This window comes from Ovis canadensis, chromosome 9 (assembly GCF_042477335.2).
Source record: "Ovis canadensis isolate MfBH-ARS-UI-01 breed Bighorn chromosome 9, ARS-UI_OviCan_v2, whole genome shotgun sequence".
NCBI lineage: Eukaryota > Metazoa > Chordata > Mammalia > Artiodactyla > Bovidae > Ovis > Ovis canadensis.
Genome location: NC_091253.1, coordinates 87,345,483 through 87,364,299, shown reverse-complemented (window position 1 = coordinate 87,364,299; position 18,817 = coordinate 87,345,483). Strand labels below are relative to the sequence as shown.

Sequence of the window (18,817 nt, the reverse complement as noted above, 5' to 3'; positions counted from 1 at the left end):
ATAATAAGAGATAGGAGGGAGGGAATTGGAAAATTCTGTTAAAAGGTATTATACTTGCATTACCCATGAAGCAGTCATGAAGCAGCAGAGTATTATTTGAATGTAGACTTTTATTAGCTGTAAATGTATATTGCAAATTCTAGGGCAACTAACTAGACAACTTTAAAAAGAAGTATAATTGATAGGCTAAGAGAGAAAATGGAATCACAGAAAATGCTTGCTGCTGCTGCTAAGTTGCTTCAGTCGTGTCCAACTCTGTGCGACCCAGTAGATGGCAGCCCACCAGGCTCCCCCGTCCCTGGGATTCTCCAGGCAAGAACACTGGAGTGGGTTGCCATTTCCTTCTTGAATACATGAAAGTGAAAAGTGAAAGTGAAGTTGCTCAGTCAGGTCGGACTCTTAGTGACCCCATGAATTTCAGCCTACCAGGCTCCTCCGTCCATAGGATTTTCCAGGCTCAAGAGTACTGGAGTGGCTTAGTTAAAATCAAAAGGCAGAAAATGAATGGAATAAAAAAAGGCAATGAATGGAAAACACATACAAACTTCTTGACTAATATAGGGTATAGGGGAGTATGGGAACAGAGGAAACTACAGGGTTCTGATACTTTAAAAAAAAAGGTGTCCAAACCCAATGCTTTAGAAAACACGTGGGATATCTGAAGTCTTTCTCCTGATGCTCTCCCCCCTATACAATGCTTAACTCTTTAAAGAATTAGGAATGGTAGTTTCTACTTTGAATATACTTTCTGGGATGGTAGTAAAGTGGAAGTCTAATGCTTCCAATCTGCTAACCCAGGTCACAGTCCTTGGAGTTTCTGAGTCCCAAGGCAAACAGATGATGAAGGTTCATCCTTTTCTTACAGATTCTCCTTTCCCTCTAGGAAAGAAGATACATAGATGTATGTCTGAGTTTTCTCTGCTACAAGTGTGCGTGTCAGTTGCTCAGTCGTGTCCAACTCTTTGCAACCCCATGGTCTGTAGCCTACCAGGCTCCTCTGTCCATGGAATTCTCCAGGCAAGAACACTGGAGTGGGTTGCCATGCCCTTCTCCAGGGGATCTTCCCGACCCAGGGATCAAACCCAGGTCTCCCACGTTGCAGGCAGATTTGTTACTGTCTCTAGTTAATAAGGGGGCTTTTGCCTTTTAAAACTCTTCTCTTGCTACCCTAACAGTTTATCACATGGACAACTAGGATGTCCATTAAAGAGGGGGCTTCCTGAGTTCTGTCCAAGAACTACTGAATCAAACTCTCCGAGAATGAGCCCAGGAATCTGCATTGCTAGCAAATGTTACAGTGAGTCTTATGCACACTGAACTTTGAGAGCCACACAGATTTAATATACAGCTTCTTTAGAATTGGGAATAGGGAGAGGGACAAGATGAGGAAGGCTCTTCCCTCTATATTTTGGGTCAATTTATTGCTAGGAATATCCCTATCCACTTGCTGAATGTATCTGCCAACCAAATACAGCTGACCCTTGAACAACACAGAGGTTAGGGGCACTGAACCCTCCCTGCATAAAGTTGAAATTCTCTGTATAATTTATAGTAGGTCCCTGTATCCATGGCTCCTCCATATACGCAGTTCTGCATCTGTGGATTCAACCAGCCATAGATCTGGGAGTATTGTAATGTTTACTATTGAAAAATACCTGCATATAAGCGGAACTGTATAGTTCAAATCCATGTTGTGCAAGGGTCAACTGTATACTGAATGCTCAAGGAACATTTTTGTTAAAAGACTATTTAAGGAGCAAAACATGGTTCCTTCAGGTCTGTGATAAAACATTTTGATTCTTCTGAGATAGAATTTATTTTATTCTAAATGAGTTAAAGTTGTTTTTTTTTTAATAGTCTTATATGTTATGTGTTCCATCCTAGCTCAGTAGATAAAGAATCTACCTGCAATGCAGGAGACCTGGGTTTGATTCCTGGGTTCGATGCTTGGGTCGGAAAGATCCCCTGGAGAAGGAAATGGCAACCCACTCTAGTATTCTTGCCTGGAAAATCCCATGGACAGAGGAGCCTGGCGGGCTACAGTCCATGGGGTCGCAAGAGTCGGACGCAACTTAGCAACTAAACCACCACCACCACCATGTTATGTGTACAGAAAAGCTGTAATTTTTAAACTATGGAAGTAAAGCCAAACTTTATTTAGATGACAGGCTTGCTCTAAAGCAGACCATCAAAAAATCACTTGTGCTTCCATGTTAGTTAAAACTTGGTTTAAACAATTCCTGCAAAGAAAAAAGAAGAAATGACTGAAACATAATCAATAAGAGAAAATTTAAATCCAAAACAACAACAAAAATTTAGAGTTGTAAGAAGGATCTAAAAACTTAACAAATGAGTCAGCACACCCTAATGCTGGAGGCACTGCGATGTTCGTCTAAGGGGTAAGGGAACTGACAGGAGCACAGTGGTTAAGGATAAATCTGAAAAGAAGAGAGATGAACAGGCTAAGAGCATAAAGGCCTGATCATCATATCCTCCCAAGAACCAGAAAACTAAGGATTTTGAGAAACAAAAATCTAAGCTACAAAATAGAAGAGAAATGGGACTTTTACTGGGTCCTTTGAGTTTTAGTTCAATGGGTTGCACATATATTACATTACACTAGTAATACTACTTTCTAAGGGCATTGTTAAAAACTCTAACGTTAGTATCTGATCAAAACTGTATAAACACATCAGTATCTGTATGAGAGAAGGACCCCAGCTTGATTTTCGGTTATTAATTATCAGTTCCTTCTTGTATTCCCATCTTGGGAAGATGGGACTTAGAAAAACTCAGCTTGCAAAACCTTGGAAAACTGAGCCCATTCTTCTATAGATGTTCTCTGCGGAAGAGAAAACTAGATAAGGAGTAGACAGAAGCAATAAATGATCATTCCCCAGGGGCCTTCCTATGCAGGAGACTGTGCCATTCAAAAGGGAGGCAAGTCACTCCTGCCTGTTAATTTGTTAGTGGAGAGTGTAAGTAGGTGTGTGTGTGCACACTGTGCAGATGTCCATGTGCATTAGCGTGTGAGTCAGAGGGACATGGATGGGACTGATCAATTCAGTCTATGAACTTCTGCTGCACCTAGCAGCAGGATATACACTCCCATGAGTGCCGTCAGTCTGGAAACGGTATGCAGTGCTGCGTATATGTCATAGTCTTTCCTCCTCAGCAAAAGAGGAGAAAACAGAGACAAAAGAGATGGGACACCTACACTCTGAAACTCTCCCAACTTGGGGGTCGGAGCCGTTGGGAGGGAGTCAGTCCTCATCCCTTTCTGCCCTCTCCAGGTGGCCAGGGGAGAGGCAGAGTTCTGACAGGAAGGAAGGAAGAACTGAAATCAGACTGCCGCCTGATACTCACTCTGGATGTTGTGGGAGGACACGGTCTTTTTCAGAGACAGGGTGGAAGCAGCAGACTTGAAATTTGTGAACGATGGTGTGGCTGCCCGGAAACAAGAGGAACAGTGAAGGGATCATCAGCAAAGCCCTCCAGAATCAGTCTGTGACGGAAGACCACAGAGCAGCCCTGGAAACAAAGAGCCAAACGTACCTGCAAACAGCTTTCTTTCCAGCTCCTCTTGAATTTTAAGAAGAATCCGTTCCTGTTCTAAGGCTTCTATGTACTTTGAGTAGCACCAGGTTGGCTACAAAAACAATTCACAAAATTAATTTTAGAGATATTTGGCCCAGGAAATAAACTGAAGGTAAGACAGCTTATATCAGCCCCTTCCTTTAAAGGCCTTTTAATGTCAAAGAACAGAATACAGAAAACATGCACATGTCATAAATTTATATGAATTTTCACAGAGCTTACCAATTTAACCTCGGTACGACTAACTGTCATCGATCTACTTTATATAGATATATTTATGATGAAGTAAAGGTATTTCTCTTTAGCCCTGATCTAAATTTTAATAATTTCATTTTTCTTCTAGTTTTATTAAGATATAATCAACATATAGCACTGTTTAAGCTAAGGTGTATAATAATAATGATTTGACTCCTACTCATCATGAAAGGATCACAAGAGGTTTAAAAAACACCTTTCATCACATATAGATGGAACATTAAAGAAATAGAAAAAATTATTCCTTGTGATGGATGAGAAGTCTCAGATTTTCTCTTAATAGTTTTCAGTTGTAACATATTATATTTATATAATATATATTAAAAATTAACAAAATAGTAAAAGAAATATAAAGATATTTAAATATATATTAAAGACTATGTATATTTTAATATATATTTAAAATATAAATTTATCTGTCCCTTCTCCCCAACCTTCCCCCCAGCCACCATAAGCTCATTCTTGGAGTCTCTAAGTCTGCTTCTGTTTTGCACAGACGTTCATTCGTATCATATCTTTTTAGATCCCACATGTAAGGGGTGTCATACGACACTTCACCTTCTCTGTCTGGCTTCACTCAGTATGACATTCTCCAGTCCATCCATGTTGCTGCAAATGGCATTATTTCAATCTTTTTAGTGGCTGAGTGATACTCCTTTGTAAATACACACCACATCTTCTTTATCCATTCCTCTGCTGTGGACATTTAGATTGCTTCCATGTCTGTCTTACTGTAAACAGTGCGGCAATGCACATTCGGATGCATGAAGCATTTCAGACCGTGTTTTTCTCCAGATACCTGTCCAGCAGTGGGACTGTAGGACCATATGGTAGCTCTATCTTTAGTCTTTTAAGGAACCTTCATACTTTTCTCCACAGTGGCTGTATCAATTTACATTCCCACAAATGGTGCAGGAAGGGTCACTTCTCTCCACACCCTCTCCAGCATTTATTGTTTGTGGACTTTTCGGTAATACCTACTCTCGCAGGTATGAGGTGATACCTTATTGTACTTTTGATTTGCATTTCATTATAATTAGCAATGTTGAACATTTTTTTATGTGCCTAATGGCCATCCGGTGGTCATGTATGGATGTGAGAGTTGGACTGTGAAGAAGGCTGAGCGCCAAAGAATTGATGCTTTTGAACTGTGGTGTTGGAGAAGACTCTTGAGAGTCCCTTGGACTGCAAGGAGATCCAACCAGTCCATTCTAAAGGAGATCAGTGCTGGGTGTTCTTTGGAAGGACTGATGCTAAAGCTGAAACTCCAGTACGTTGGCCACCTCATGCGAAGAGTTGACTCATTGGAAAAGACTCTGATGCTGGGAGGGATTGGGAGCAGGAGGAGAAGGGGACGACAGAGGATAAGATGGCTGGATGGCATCATTGACTCGATGGACATGAGTTTGAGTGAACTCCGGGAGTTGGTGATGGACAGAGAGGCCTGGTGTGCTGTGATTCATGGGGTCGCAAAGAGTCAGACACGACTGAGCGACTGAACTGAACTGAACTGAATGGCCATCTGTATATCTTCTTTGGAGAAATGTCTACTTAGCTCTTCTGCCCCTCTCTTTTGAGTGGGCTGTTTGTTTTGATGCTGTCAAGCATGTGGTGGTGTTGTTCAGTCACTAAGTCATGTCTGACTCCTTCAATCCCGTGAGCTGCAGCATGCCAGGCTTCCCTGTTCTTCACTATCTGCTGGAGTTTGCTCAAACTTATGTTCATTGAGCCGGTGATGCCATCCAACCGTCTCATCCTCCATTGCCCCCTTCTCCTCCCGCCCTCAATCTTGCCCAGCATCAGGGTCTTTTCCATGAGTCAGCTCTTCACATCAGGAGGTCAGAATACTGGAGCTTCAGCTTCAGCATCAGTCCTTCCAATGAACATTCAGAGTTGATTTCCTTTAGGATTGACTGGTTTGATCTCCTTGCAGTCCAAAGGACTCTCAAGAGTCTTCTCCAGCACAATTCAAAAGCATCAGTTCTTCATAACTCAGGCTTTTTTTTATAGTTCTGTGTATTCTTGCCACCTCTTCTTAATCGCTTGTGCTTCTGTTTGGTTCTTGCCATTGCTGTCCTTTATCATGCCCATCCTCACATGAAATGTCCCCTTGATATCTCCAATTTTCTTGAAGAGATATCTAGTTTTCCCATTCTATTATTTTTCCTCTGTTTCTTTGCATTGTTCACTTAAGGCTTTCTTATCTCTCCTTGCTATACTCTGGAATTCTGCATTTAGTTGGGTATATCTTTCCCTTATCTCCTTCGCCTTTTGCTTCTCTTCTTTTCTCAGTTATTTGTAAGGCCTCCTCAGACAACCCTCTGCCTTCTTGCATTTCTTTTCTTGGGGATGGTTTTGGTCACCACCTCCTGTACAACATTACAAACTTCTGTCCATAATTCTTCAAGCATTCGGTCTACCGGATCTGATCTCCTGAATCTATTTGTCACCTCCACTGTATAATCATAAGGGATTTGATATAGGTCACACCTGAATGATCTGCCTCATTCAGGAAGTAGGAAAGTGGTTTTCCTACTTTTTTCAACTTAAGCTGGAATTTTGCAATAAGCAGCTCATGATCTAAGCCGTAGTCAGCTCCAGATCTTGTTTTTGCTGACTGTATAGAGCTTCTCCATCTTCGTCTGCAAAGAATATAATTAATCTGATTTCTGTGTTGACCATCTGGTGATGTCTGTAGAGTCTTCTCTTATGTTGTTGAAAAAGGGTGTTTGCTATGACCAAAGTGTTCTCTTGGCAAAACTCTGTTAGCCTTTCCCCTGCTTCATCTTGTACTCCAAGGCCAAACTTATCTGTTGACTTCCTATTTTGCATTCCAGTTCCCTGTGATGAAAAGGACATCTTTGGTGTGAGTTCTAGAAGGTCTTGTAGGTCTTCCTAGAACTGTTCAACTTCAGCTTCTTCAGCATTTAGTGGTTGGGGCATAGATTTGGATTACTGTGATACTGAGCAGTTCAAGAGCTGTTTGTAAAATTTGGAGACTAATCCCTTATCGGGAGAAGGCGTTGACACCCCACTCCAGTACTCTTGCCTGGAAAATCCCATGGACAGAGGAGTCTTGTAGGCTGCCGTCCATGGGGTCACTAAGAGTTGGACACAACTGAGCAACTTCACTTTCACTTTTCACTTTCATGCATTGGAGAAGGAAATGGCAACCCACTCCAGTGTTCTTGCCTGGAGAATCCCAGGGACGGGGAAGCCTAGTGGGCTGCTGTCTATGGGGTCGCACAGAGTCGGACACGACTGAAGCGACTTAGCAGCAGCAGCAGCAATCCCTTATCAGTCACATCATTTGCACATATTTTCTCCCAATCTGTGGGCTGTCTTTACATTTTGTTTATTGTTCCCTTTATTCTGCAAAAGCTTTGGAGTTTAAGTAGGTCCCATTTGTTTATTTTTGTTTTTATTTCCCTCATTCTGGGGGATAGACCAAAAAAGATATTGCCATGATTTATGTCAAGAGTTTTCTGCTTATGTTTTCCTCTAGGAATCTTATAGTGTTTGGCCTCACATTTAGGTCTTTAATCCATTTTGAGCTTATTTTTGTGTGTGGAGTTAGAGAATGATCTAATTACTTTCTTTTCTTTCACATGTAGTTATCCCGTTTGCCCAGCAACATTTGTGGAAGAGACTTCCTCTCCCCTTATTTTTACACTGTGTTTCTGAAACTTAATGCTAGTCATTTGCTAATAAATGTTATTCTAAATGGCATTAGGTATCACACACTTTTAAATATATATTTTTCAATATATGGCTTCACAAAATTGGACATTTATCTCAATAATAGTTTCATAATCTATCAGTTATCTTAGCTAGGAGGCTGAACACATTTGACATTTTGATTACCAGAAAGATTGTTTCTTAAGCTAGTATTAGCCTATGACATAAACACTTTTAATATCAGTCTTTAAAAATGTATATAACTTATAAAATTTCTGGGATACTATATTAATATGTTATAAATATAAACATAAAAATTGTACATATATTAGTTGCTGATCATGTATTATCAAAAAGATATATTAGCTATTGATCATATATGTACATATATTCATTTTTGATCAATTTTATCACCACTTCAAATAATTTAAAAAATTGATACTAGCATTTGAAATTCTTCTTTCTTCTCTTGACCTAAGACTATATCAACCTACATATATTCTTATATATATGATTATCTCTTTTCCAATAAGATAATTATCTCAACTTCTGCCACTAAAATCTTCTTTGTATGTATCCAGAAATTATTTTCTCTGATTATGTTTTTCAGGATCAGCCGAAATTGTAATGTTCTCTGAAGACTCAAGGAAACTCTATTCCAGTCTCTCCTCATGGAATTTTAGCCTCAATTTCAAACAAACATATATCTATTACTTTAAAAATAACTCAGCTACTCCATTACACTATCCAATACTCTAGAGAAGAAGTGATATCTTTCCTGCTTACCTGTCGGCCGTATGCTTGCATGCCTAAACCTGGGTCACTCGTTAAAGTAGCTGTTTTGAGAACAGATCCTGAAGTACTTGAATATTGTTTGATTCCATCCTGTAAAATTATATTAAATTAAATTATTCTAAAAAGGGGGTTATTAAGGACACTTACTACAACAATAAGATAATATCTTTATGACATGTAGTATGCTTCACATACTATATTTAATTCTACTCTGTTATATGAGTTCTCTTACTATTTCCATCTCATAGGAAAAAAATGAGGTTTTGGGAAGTGAAGTGGTTCCCCTGAGGTATTAGAACTGATCAATGGTAAGGCCAGGATTCAAAACTAGGTAGGCTCACTCTAGAAACTGCACTCTTATCTACTACACTATACTGCCTTGGATCAATAATACCTTACAATTATATAGTTGAATACTCTACAAGTTCTTTTATTCATATCATTTCAATTAATCCATCTCACATCATATGAGGTTAATATTATCACTTATCAGTTGATAGATAAAATTGAGGTTAAGAGGGTTAAGAGTCATGCCTATGGTTACCTAGGTAAACCCAATGCTTTTTATAGTAAGTGATTTTTTTCAGAAGATATATTTTCATGTTACAAAAAAATCATGAGTTTCCCATATTCACTTTTCCAATATTTTCTCATATGTCTTCATTGACTATAGCATCTTGGAACAAACTTATACTCTGTTGGTCTTCTTTACTTTATACTTTCTGTGTTAAAATAAATGCATGTGAGAAATCTGTTGTTACTAGTTCAGTTCAGTTCAGTCACTGAGTTGTGTCCGACTCTTTGTGACCCCATGAACCACAGCACACCAGGCCTCCCTGTCCATCACCAGCTCCCGGAGTCCACCCAAACCCGTGTCCATTGAGTCGGTGATACCATCTAACCATCTCGTTCTCTGTCATCCCCTTTTCCTCCTGCCCTGAATCTTTCCCAGCATCAGGGCCTTTTCAAATGAGTCAGCTCTTCACATCAGGTGGCCAAAGTACTGGAGTTTCAGCTTCAACATCAGTAAGATCAGAAACTATAAAACTCCTAGAGGAGAATATAGGCAAAACACTCTCAGAAATAAATCACAGCAGGATCCTCTATGATCCACCTCCCAGAATTCTGGAAATAAAAGCAAAAATAAACAAATGGGATCTAATTAAAATTAAAAGCTTCTGCACAACAAAGGAAACTATAAGCAAGGTGAAAAGACAGCCTTCTGAATGGGAGAAAATAATAGCAAATGAAGCAACTGACAAACAACTAATCTCAAAAATATACAAGCAACTTATGCAGCTCAACTCCAGAAAAATAAACGACCCAATCAAAAAATGGGCCAAAGAACTAAATAGACATTTCTCTAAAGAAGACATATGGATGGCTAACAAACACATGAAAAGATGCTCAACATCACTCATTATCAGAGAAATGCAAATCAAAACCACAATGAGGTACCACTTCACACCAGTCAGAATGGCTGCGATCCAAAAATCTGCAAGCAATAAATGCTGGAGAGGGTGTGGAGAAAAGGGAACCCTCCTACACTGTTGGTGGGAATGCAAACTAGTACAGCCACTATGGAGAACAGTGTGGAGATTCCTTAAAAAATTGCAAATAGAACTCCCTTATGACCCAGCAATCCCACTTCTGGGCATACACACCGAGGAAACCAGAATTGAAAGAGACACATGTACCCCAATGTTCATCGCAGCACTGTTTATAATAGCCAGGACATGGAAACAACCTAGATGTCCATCAGCAGATGGATGGATAAGAAAGCTGTGGTACATATACACAATGGAGTATTACTCAGCCGTTAAAAAGAATTCATTTGAATCAGTTCTGATGAGATGGATGAAACTGGAGCCAATTATACAGAGTGAAGTAAGCCAGAAAGAAAAACACCAATACAATATACTAACACATATATATGGAATTTAGGAAGATGGCAATGACGACCCTGTATGCAAGACAGGAAAAAAGACACAGATGGGTATAACGGACTTTTGGACTCAGAGGGAGAGGGAGAGGGTGGGATGATTTGGGAGAATGGGAATTCTAACATGTATACTATCATGTAAGAATTGAATCGCCAGTCCATGTCTGACGCAGGATGCAGCATGCTTGGGGCGGGTGCATGGGGATGACCCAGAGAGATGTTGTGGGGAGGGAGGTGGGAGGGGGGGTCATGTTTGGGAACGTATGTAAGAATTAAAGATTTTAAAATTAAAAAAATAAATAAATTAAAAAAAAAACACATCAGTCCTTCCAATGAACACCCAGGACTGATCTCCTTTAGGATGGACTGGTTGGATCTCCTTGCAGTCCAAGGGACACTCAAGAGTCTTCTCCAACACCACAGTTCGAAAGCATCAATTCTTCAGCGCTCAGCTTTCTTTATAGTCCAACTCTCACATCCATACATGACCACTGAAAAAACCATAGCCTTAACTAGATGGACCTTTGCTGACAAAGTACTGTCTCTTCTTTTTAATATGCTGTCTAGGTTGGTCATAACTTTCCTTCCAAGGAGCCAGCGTCTTTTAATTTCATGGCTGCAATCACTAGTAAGTGATGGCAATACATTTACTGTATATAGTACAAATATTTAAATTAAAATTCCTATGTTTTCTTTGGGATTATTTACTCTACAAAATGATTGTCAATATTTGTACCTAACCATGTTATCATTTACTAGTTGACAGATACAGATAGATCAGAATATCACTTCTGGACACTTGCATTTCCATAACCAAAATGTAATATGGATGATACAAATGTACATTCTGGATTTTCTGGAGAGATAGTAATGTAAGATTTTCTCTACTCTCATTCACACTATATGTTCCAACTTTTGTGTCAGACAATATATTTACCAAAGCAAACTTTGGTAAAGAAAATACTTGGGATGACACTTAAAGAGCTGTGAAGTTCTTCCTAAGAATTTGAGATACAGTAAGAGATCTTCTTTATATCCTCCTTACTTCTATAACCTTTATTCAATAAGTATACATTTGAGAACTTCCCAAGTGGTATGGTGGTAAAGAATCTGCCTGCCAGCCAAAGCAGGAGACACAGGAGATGGGGGTTCAATCCCTGGGTGGGGAAGATTCCCTGGAAGAGGAAATGGCAACCCACTCCAGGATTCTTGCCTGGAAAATTCCATGGACAGAGGAGCCTGGTGGGCTACAGTCCTCAGGGTCGCAACAAGTCAGATACGACTGAGTGGGCATACATGCATACATTTAGAACTATTTGTTGAATAGTTGGTAAAGAATCTGCCTGTAATGCAGGAGACCCTGGTTCGATTCCTGGGTTGGGAAGATCTGCTGGAGAAGGGATAGGCTACCCACTCCAGTACTCTTGGGCTTCCCTTGTGGCTCAGCTGCTAAAGAATCTGCCTGCAATGCGGTAGACCCGAATAGAGCTTACTATTTAACTCAAATTTACCTTTTCTTTGAGATCCTTTACTTTCCCCCCACAAATAATTAATTACTAAATTTCTGGGATTTCAGTTTTTCGTTTATATTCTTTTCAGTTAAGTATATATGTGTGTGTTTCTATCCTTACACTACATGTAAATTCTATATTCATGTTCCTAGCATATATAAAAGGGATAAATAGATCATCAATAAAATTCTATGTAGTAGATGATCAATAAAAGTCTGGTGAAATAAGGAAGAAAGGGATTAGGAGAGGGAGCTCTTTTTGAGAGACTATTTAGGCCACATTAGTAAAAAATGCAGCAGGCTCACATAGGACTCATCTGATTGGTGAAGTTATTTACATGTCACAGATGTAATCAGAAAAAAGCTCCAAATGTACTTAAGTTAGACAACATTCTATTTTTTCCTCCCTAAATGAACCCTTCAAATATATTTTCTTCCTGAGCCTACCAAATTAGTATCACATTCATGTGGCTCAGTCAGACACGTACTTGCCTCAAGGGTCTGAAGAAGGTAAATATGAGGGTTTTTATTTAGTGAACTCTGTTTCTTGTCAGATTATATAGATTGGGCCAGATGCATAGCTGGTTTGAGGGAGAAATCAGCTTTTGTATTATATGATCTGTCACTTATTACCCAAACCAATGGAAGGGAAATAACTGCAGAAATTTTTAAAATAAATAATCTAAAACTAATTATATTTAAGTGTAATAACATTTCATTTCTATACATGAGCTGTGTGCTCAGTCATTCAGTCGTGTCTGACTCTTTGTGACCCCATGGCCTGCAGCCCACCAGGCTCCTCTGTCCATGAGATTTTCCAGGCAAGAATCCTGGAGAGGGTTGCCATTTCCTCTTCCAGGAGATCTTCCTGACACAGGGATCGAACCCATGTCTCTTGAATCTCCTGCATCAGCAGGTGGATTCTTTACCACCAGCACCACCTGGGAAGATACAAGTCACTCATAAGTTGTATATGAGTAAATATTTGCCCTATGATTAAAGAACTTTTAATACATCACCAAAAATATGTGAAGTCATATTGTGAAGAACTGATTCAGTGGAAGCAAGATTTTACAGACACCTCTTCCTATTTTCTTGCTCTTAGGCCTTTCCCAATTCCCACTCTATACTGGAAATACCCTCAACCTCCCAATGATAGGAAACATCAACCAAAGAGAAGCTTTTGAAAATCTGGTAATTTTTTGCAGTATCATTCATCTAAAAATGTTATTACATATTAAATGCTTATTAAAATATTTCTAACAATCGGATATGAATAATAACAATACCACCAAAGCTTAAGAGACACCACGTTTCCAGCACCTCTGCTCCCTTTTGTGTTGCCTGCCCAATCACATCATCTGTCTCCACCCAACCTATAAAGGTAACCACTGTACTGAACTTTGTGTTTATCATTCCTTCTTTTTATAGTTTATCACATTTGTATTGATTCGTTTTATCTGAATTTTAACTTTACATAAGCGGAGTTGACGTCACATTTTTGCAACTTTCCCAGCCAACAGCACATCCCCAATGTGTGTCTACATTTAGTATTGTAGGATCGTTTATTTGCTTTCCATCACAGCAAGTGTTCTACTACTTGAATTTATTTTTAACAATCTCCTGTTAATAGATATTTGGATAGCTTCTGATATTTTTGCTTTTGAAAACATGGGTGCTATAAACCATGTGCATATCACCTGATATCTGTGTCCATAAATTACTCTAGGATATATGTATTTACAAGTAGATTTGATAAATTGAAGGCTAAGTGCATCTTTTAATTTACCAGATAAAGTAAAATTGTTTTCTAAAGTTCAATCTCCACTCCCATCCATAGTGTATTAAAATTCTGACTACTCCCTATTATTGGTGGTTGAGAAAAATATAAGACATTTTAAAATGAGCAGAAAGTAACAGGTGTATCCCATAAAACCACTGCAAGAATAAAACAAAATGAAAAGTCCAATATTTTAGTTGATAACAGTACTCTCCAAGAAATCCAATCATGAATCATAAAACTCTAACATAGGAGCCCAAAATGGATAAAATATTCCTATACAAACATTTGCATATATGACATAAAACTCCAAATTCTAAAAGCAGAAACTCAGAACAGAAACAGATCAAAACATTTTAAAAGGAAAATGTAAAATGACTGTTTACTGAACTTAAAAAAGATTGAAAAAAACAAAAATCTCTCAGAAATGAAGTACCCAAGGTATCATGAATATGGATCATAAAGAAAGTGCATATATACATATATATACACAAATATATGTAGCATTAATATAAATACCCCTCTTCCAAACTTGGCAAAAGATATAAATATGCAGACTCAAGAACTTGAGCAATCCTCAAACAGAAACAACCCAAAGAAATCTGCATAAGACATATCATATTCAAAATTCTGAAAACTAAACACAAAGAATCTTGAAAGCAGTGAGAAACAATACCTTACATAAAGGAAAAAGAAAGAACAAAACAAATCTTGGAACATCAAAACAGAAGAAAAATAGAGCAACAGGGGGGTAAATACAAAGGACTTTTCACTTTGAGTTTCCTGATTTATGTTTAACAGTTGAAGCAGAAATTATAAAATTGTCTGATGGGATTCTCAATATATGTTGAGAAGTATTTAAGATAACTGTAAACAGGTGAGGGGAAAGAGACTTAAAGGGAGGTAGTTTTGAGACCCAAACTGGTAAAATGTCAACACCAATAAATTGAGAAGTTATGCTTGTAAAAGGTGATATCTAAAGTAACTGCTGAAATATCTAAACAGAGATGCACCAAAATGAAATTCTAAGAGATGTACAAGTAATACACAGGAATATAAGACAAGGAAATAGAAGAAGAGAGGGAATAAGCAAAACAGAAAGTACAATGACATTTAAAAACTAACATATCAATAACTATACTAAAGATGCACAGACTGAACATGCCAATTAAAAGGAAGAGATTGGTAGAGCAGATTAAAACCAAAAACCAAACACCACCATGACCCAACTATATGCTGTCTATAGGAAACTTCATTCAAATATAATGATACAGGTAGTAATGTAAACAGATGGAAAAAGATACCACGTGAAAATCAAGATACCGAGATGATACTATAGCTTTAGAGAAGTTTGGCAATTCCTCAAAAGGAGCCAATAATTCAACTTCTAGGTCCCAAGAAAAATTAAAACATGTCTATATATATAAGGTTGCATAAGAATGTTCACAGCAGCATTATTAATGAAAGCCAAAAAGTGGAAACAACCCAATACATCAACTGATGAATGGATAAGCAAAATGCATTATAACCATTCAGTGTAATATCAGTCATAAGAGTAACTGATAGATTACAGTTACTGATAGATCACACGCTACAAGATAGATGAGCCTCGAGAATGCCATGTTAAGTGAAAGGAGCCAGTCATACAACCACATACTGTATTATTTCATTTATATGAAATGTCCAGATACAGAAAGTAGATCAGTGGTTTCCAGGGGCTAGGGAGGAAGGAGGAAAGGGGAGTGATTGCTACTGGGTATACAGTTTCTTTTGGGGGTGATGAAAATGTTCTACAGTTAAGCAGCAGTGATAGTCACACAGCTCTGCAAATATACTAAAGCCATAAAATTGTGCACTTTAACAGTGTAAATTTTATGGTATGAGAATTAAATTTCAATAAAGCTGTTATAAAATAAAAGCATTCAAATAAGAATACGAAGGAGGAGGAGGAGACAGCAGTGGGAGTGACATGTAACATTTTATTGTAATAGCCCCAAACAGGAACTAGGCAAACGTCCTTTAGTGAGTGAATGGCTAAACTGTGGAGCAATGTGGTACAGAACACTACTCCGCAATAAAGAGGATGAACGACAGACACACATGAAAACGTGGACTGATCTCCAGGGTATTCATGTTGAGTGAAAAATGCCAGTCTCAGAAAGTCACATATTGTATGATTCCATTTATAAAACATTCTCAAAAATGACAAAATTATATAAATGAGGAAAAGATTGATGGCTAACATATCAGGATAATTGGTTGGAGATGACTTACAGTCACAAGGAACATCTTTGTGGTGCATCTTGAATAGAGTGTTGGTTACTTGAATCTACACATGTGACAAAATGGCACAGAACTATACACACACCTTGTATCAATATCAATTTCCTGATTTTACTATTGTAATAGCAAGGCGTAGCCACTGGGGGAAACTGGGTGGAAGGTACATGAGACCTCTCTACTATTTTTGCTATTTCCTCTTGAGAGTCCCTTGGACTGCAGAGAGATCCAACCAGTCCATTCTGAAGGAGATCAGCCCTGGGATTTCTTTGGAAGGAATGATGCTAAAGCTGAAACTCCAGTACTTTGGCCACCTCATGAGAAGAGTTGACTCATTGGAAAAGACTCTGATGCTGGGAGGGATTGGGGGCAGGAGGAGAAGGGGATGACAGAGGATGAGATGGCTGGATGGTATCACTGACTCGATGGAAGTGAGTCTGAGTGAACTCCAGGAGTTGGTGATGGACAGGGAGGCCTGGCGTGCTGTGATTCATGGGGTCGCAAAGACTCAGACACGACTGAACCACTGAACTGAACTGAGGAATGTTAATTATCTCAAAATAAAAATTTTTTTCTAAAAAAATTAGAATTTGAGATTTAAAAAAATAGCAATAACATTATCTTGAATATGAAATACTTTGGAATAAATTTCACAAAATATATTCAAGATGTCACAGAAAATGCAAAATCATTGATGAAATAAATTAAAGAAGAACTAAACAGAAATAAACTGTGTTCATGGATTAGAAAACAAAATGCTTTCTAATTTATGACATAAATTCTCAAACTGAACTATAGGCTTACTACAATCCTGATACAGTACCTCAATAGTTAACATGTGAAAAATTGTTCCATCTTATTAATAATAGCATGCATGCTCAGCCGCTCAGTCATGTTCAACTCTTTATGACTCCATGGACTGTAGCCCACCAGGTTCCTCTATCCATGGGATTATCCCAGCAAGAATCCTGGAGAGGGTTGCCATTTTTTCCTTCAGGGGATCTTCCTGACCCAGGGATCCAACCCATCTCCTGTGGCTCCTGTATTGGCAGGCAGATTCCTTACCACTGAGCCACCTGGGAAGCCCTTACTAATAATTAGGAGGATAGAAATGAATGCATTAGTATGAAGACATACCATTTGTCATCAACAGATGGACAAAAATTTGGAAGTCTGAACATACCAGATGAGGAGAAATAAGAACATAGACTGACACACATTCATACCCTATTACTTAACCATTCCCAAAACATTTTAATCACGTGAATATGGAGGCATTTACAGGAATGCCTCCATATATGAATTGAAAAATACAATAAAGAAATAGTTAAATAGTATATTTATGCATATGATGGGAATGCAGCAATTAAGCTGAATAAATGAGATCTATCTAAGTAGAGCAGTGTGGGTAGAATTAAAAACAACACTAAATTTAAAATGCAAGATGTATAAAGCACAATATGTGCTATAGAAAGAACTATGTCTCTCCCAAATTCATATGTTGATGTCCTAACTTTCACTGTGACTGTATCATGAGGTAGGGTCTTTAAGAGGTTGCTGTTGTTAATTTCTTAAGTCAGGTCTGACTCTTTGTGACCCCACGGACTGCAGCATGCCAGGCTCCTCTGTCCTCCACTATCTCCTGGAGTTCATTCAAATTCATGTCCATTGAATCGGTAATGCTATCTAACCATCTTGTCCTCTGCAGCCCCCTTTTCCTTTTGCCTTCAATCTTTCCTAGCATCAGCAGGGTCTTTTCCATTAAATCAGCTCTTTGCATCAAGTGGCCAAAGTACTGGAGCTTCAGTCTCAACATCAATCCTTCCAATAAATATTCAGGGTTGATTACCTTTAGGATTAACTGGTTTGATCTTCTTGCAGCCCAAGGGACTCTCAAGAGTCTTCTCTAGCATCATAATTTGAAAGCATCAATTATTTGGCACTCAGCCTTCTTTATGGACCAACTCTCACATGTACACATGACTACTGGAAAAACCATAGTTTTGACTATCTGGACATTTGTTGGCAAGTGATGTCTGCTTTTTAATATGCCGTTTAGGTTTGTTGTAGCTTTTCTTCCAAGGAGCAAGCATCTTTTAATTTCATGACTGCAGACACTGTCCTTAGTTACTTTGGAACCCAAGAAAATCTGTCACTGCTTCTGCTCTTTCCTCTTCTATTTGCCATTAAGTGATGGGACCAGATGCCATGATCTAGTTTTTTGAATGTTGAGTTTCAAGGCAGTTTTTTCACTCTCCTCTTTCACTCTCATCATGAGGCTCTTTAGCTCCTCTTCACTTTCTGTCATTAAAGTGGTATCATTTGGGTATCTGAAGCTATTGCTATTTTTCCTGGCAATCTTGATTCCAGCTTGTGATCCATTCAGCCTGGCATTTTGCAGGATGTATTCTGCATATTTGGAGAAGGAAATGGCAACCCATTCCAGTATTCTTGGCCGGAAAATCCTGTGGATGAAGGAGCCTGGCAGGCAATATAGTCCATAGGGTAGTAGAGTCAGACACAACTGAGCAACTACACTTTTCATTCTGCATATAAATTAAATAAACAGGGTGACAATATACAGCCTTGTCATACTCCTTTCCTAACTTGGAACCAGTCTGTTGTTCCATGTCTGGTTCTAACTGTTGCTGAATACAGGTTTCTCAGGAGACAGGTAAGGTAGTCTGGTATTCCCAGCTCTTCAAGAATTTTCCACAGTGTGTTGTGGTCCACATAGGCTTCCTCAGAGTCAGTGAGGCAAAGTAGATATTTTTCTGGAATTCCCTTGCTTCTCTATGATCCACTGGATGCTGGCAATTTGATCTCTGGTTCCCCTGCCTTTCTAAACCCAGCTTATACCTCTGGAAGTTCTATGTTCAAATACTGTTGAAGCCTAGCTTGAAGGATTTTGAGCATAACCTTACTAGCATGCGAAATAAGTGCAAATGTATGGTAGTTTGAACATTCTTTGGCATTGCCT

The 18,817-nt window shown here is 38.6% G+C and overlaps 1 protein-coding gene across 3 annotated transcripts in view; it reads right to left on the bottom strand.

Moving 5' to 3' along the window:
• Nucleotides 1-2,124: 2,124 nt before the first annotated feature.
• RGS22 (regulator of G protein signaling 22) overlaps nucleotides 2,125-18,817 on the bottom strand; it is a 143,243-nt gene continuing 126,550 nt past the window's right edge. For all 3 annotated transcript variants that reach the window (XM_069600519.1, XM_069600520.1, XM_069600518.1), the window contains 4 exons: nucleotides 8,317-8,415; nucleotides 3,556-3,649; nucleotides 3,367-3,447; nucleotides 2,125-2,240 (listed from right to left, as the gene is read on the bottom strand). In XM_069600519.1, the coding sequence (XP_069456620.1) occupies nucleotides 2,230-2,240; nucleotides 3,367-3,447; nucleotides 3,556-3,649; nucleotides 8,317-8,415 (285 nt within the window). In that variant the 3' untranslated portion in view covers nucleotides 2,125-2,229. The remainder of the gene's footprint in view (nucleotides 2,241-3,366; nucleotides 3,448-3,555; nucleotides 3,650-8,316; nucleotides 8,416-18,817) is intronic.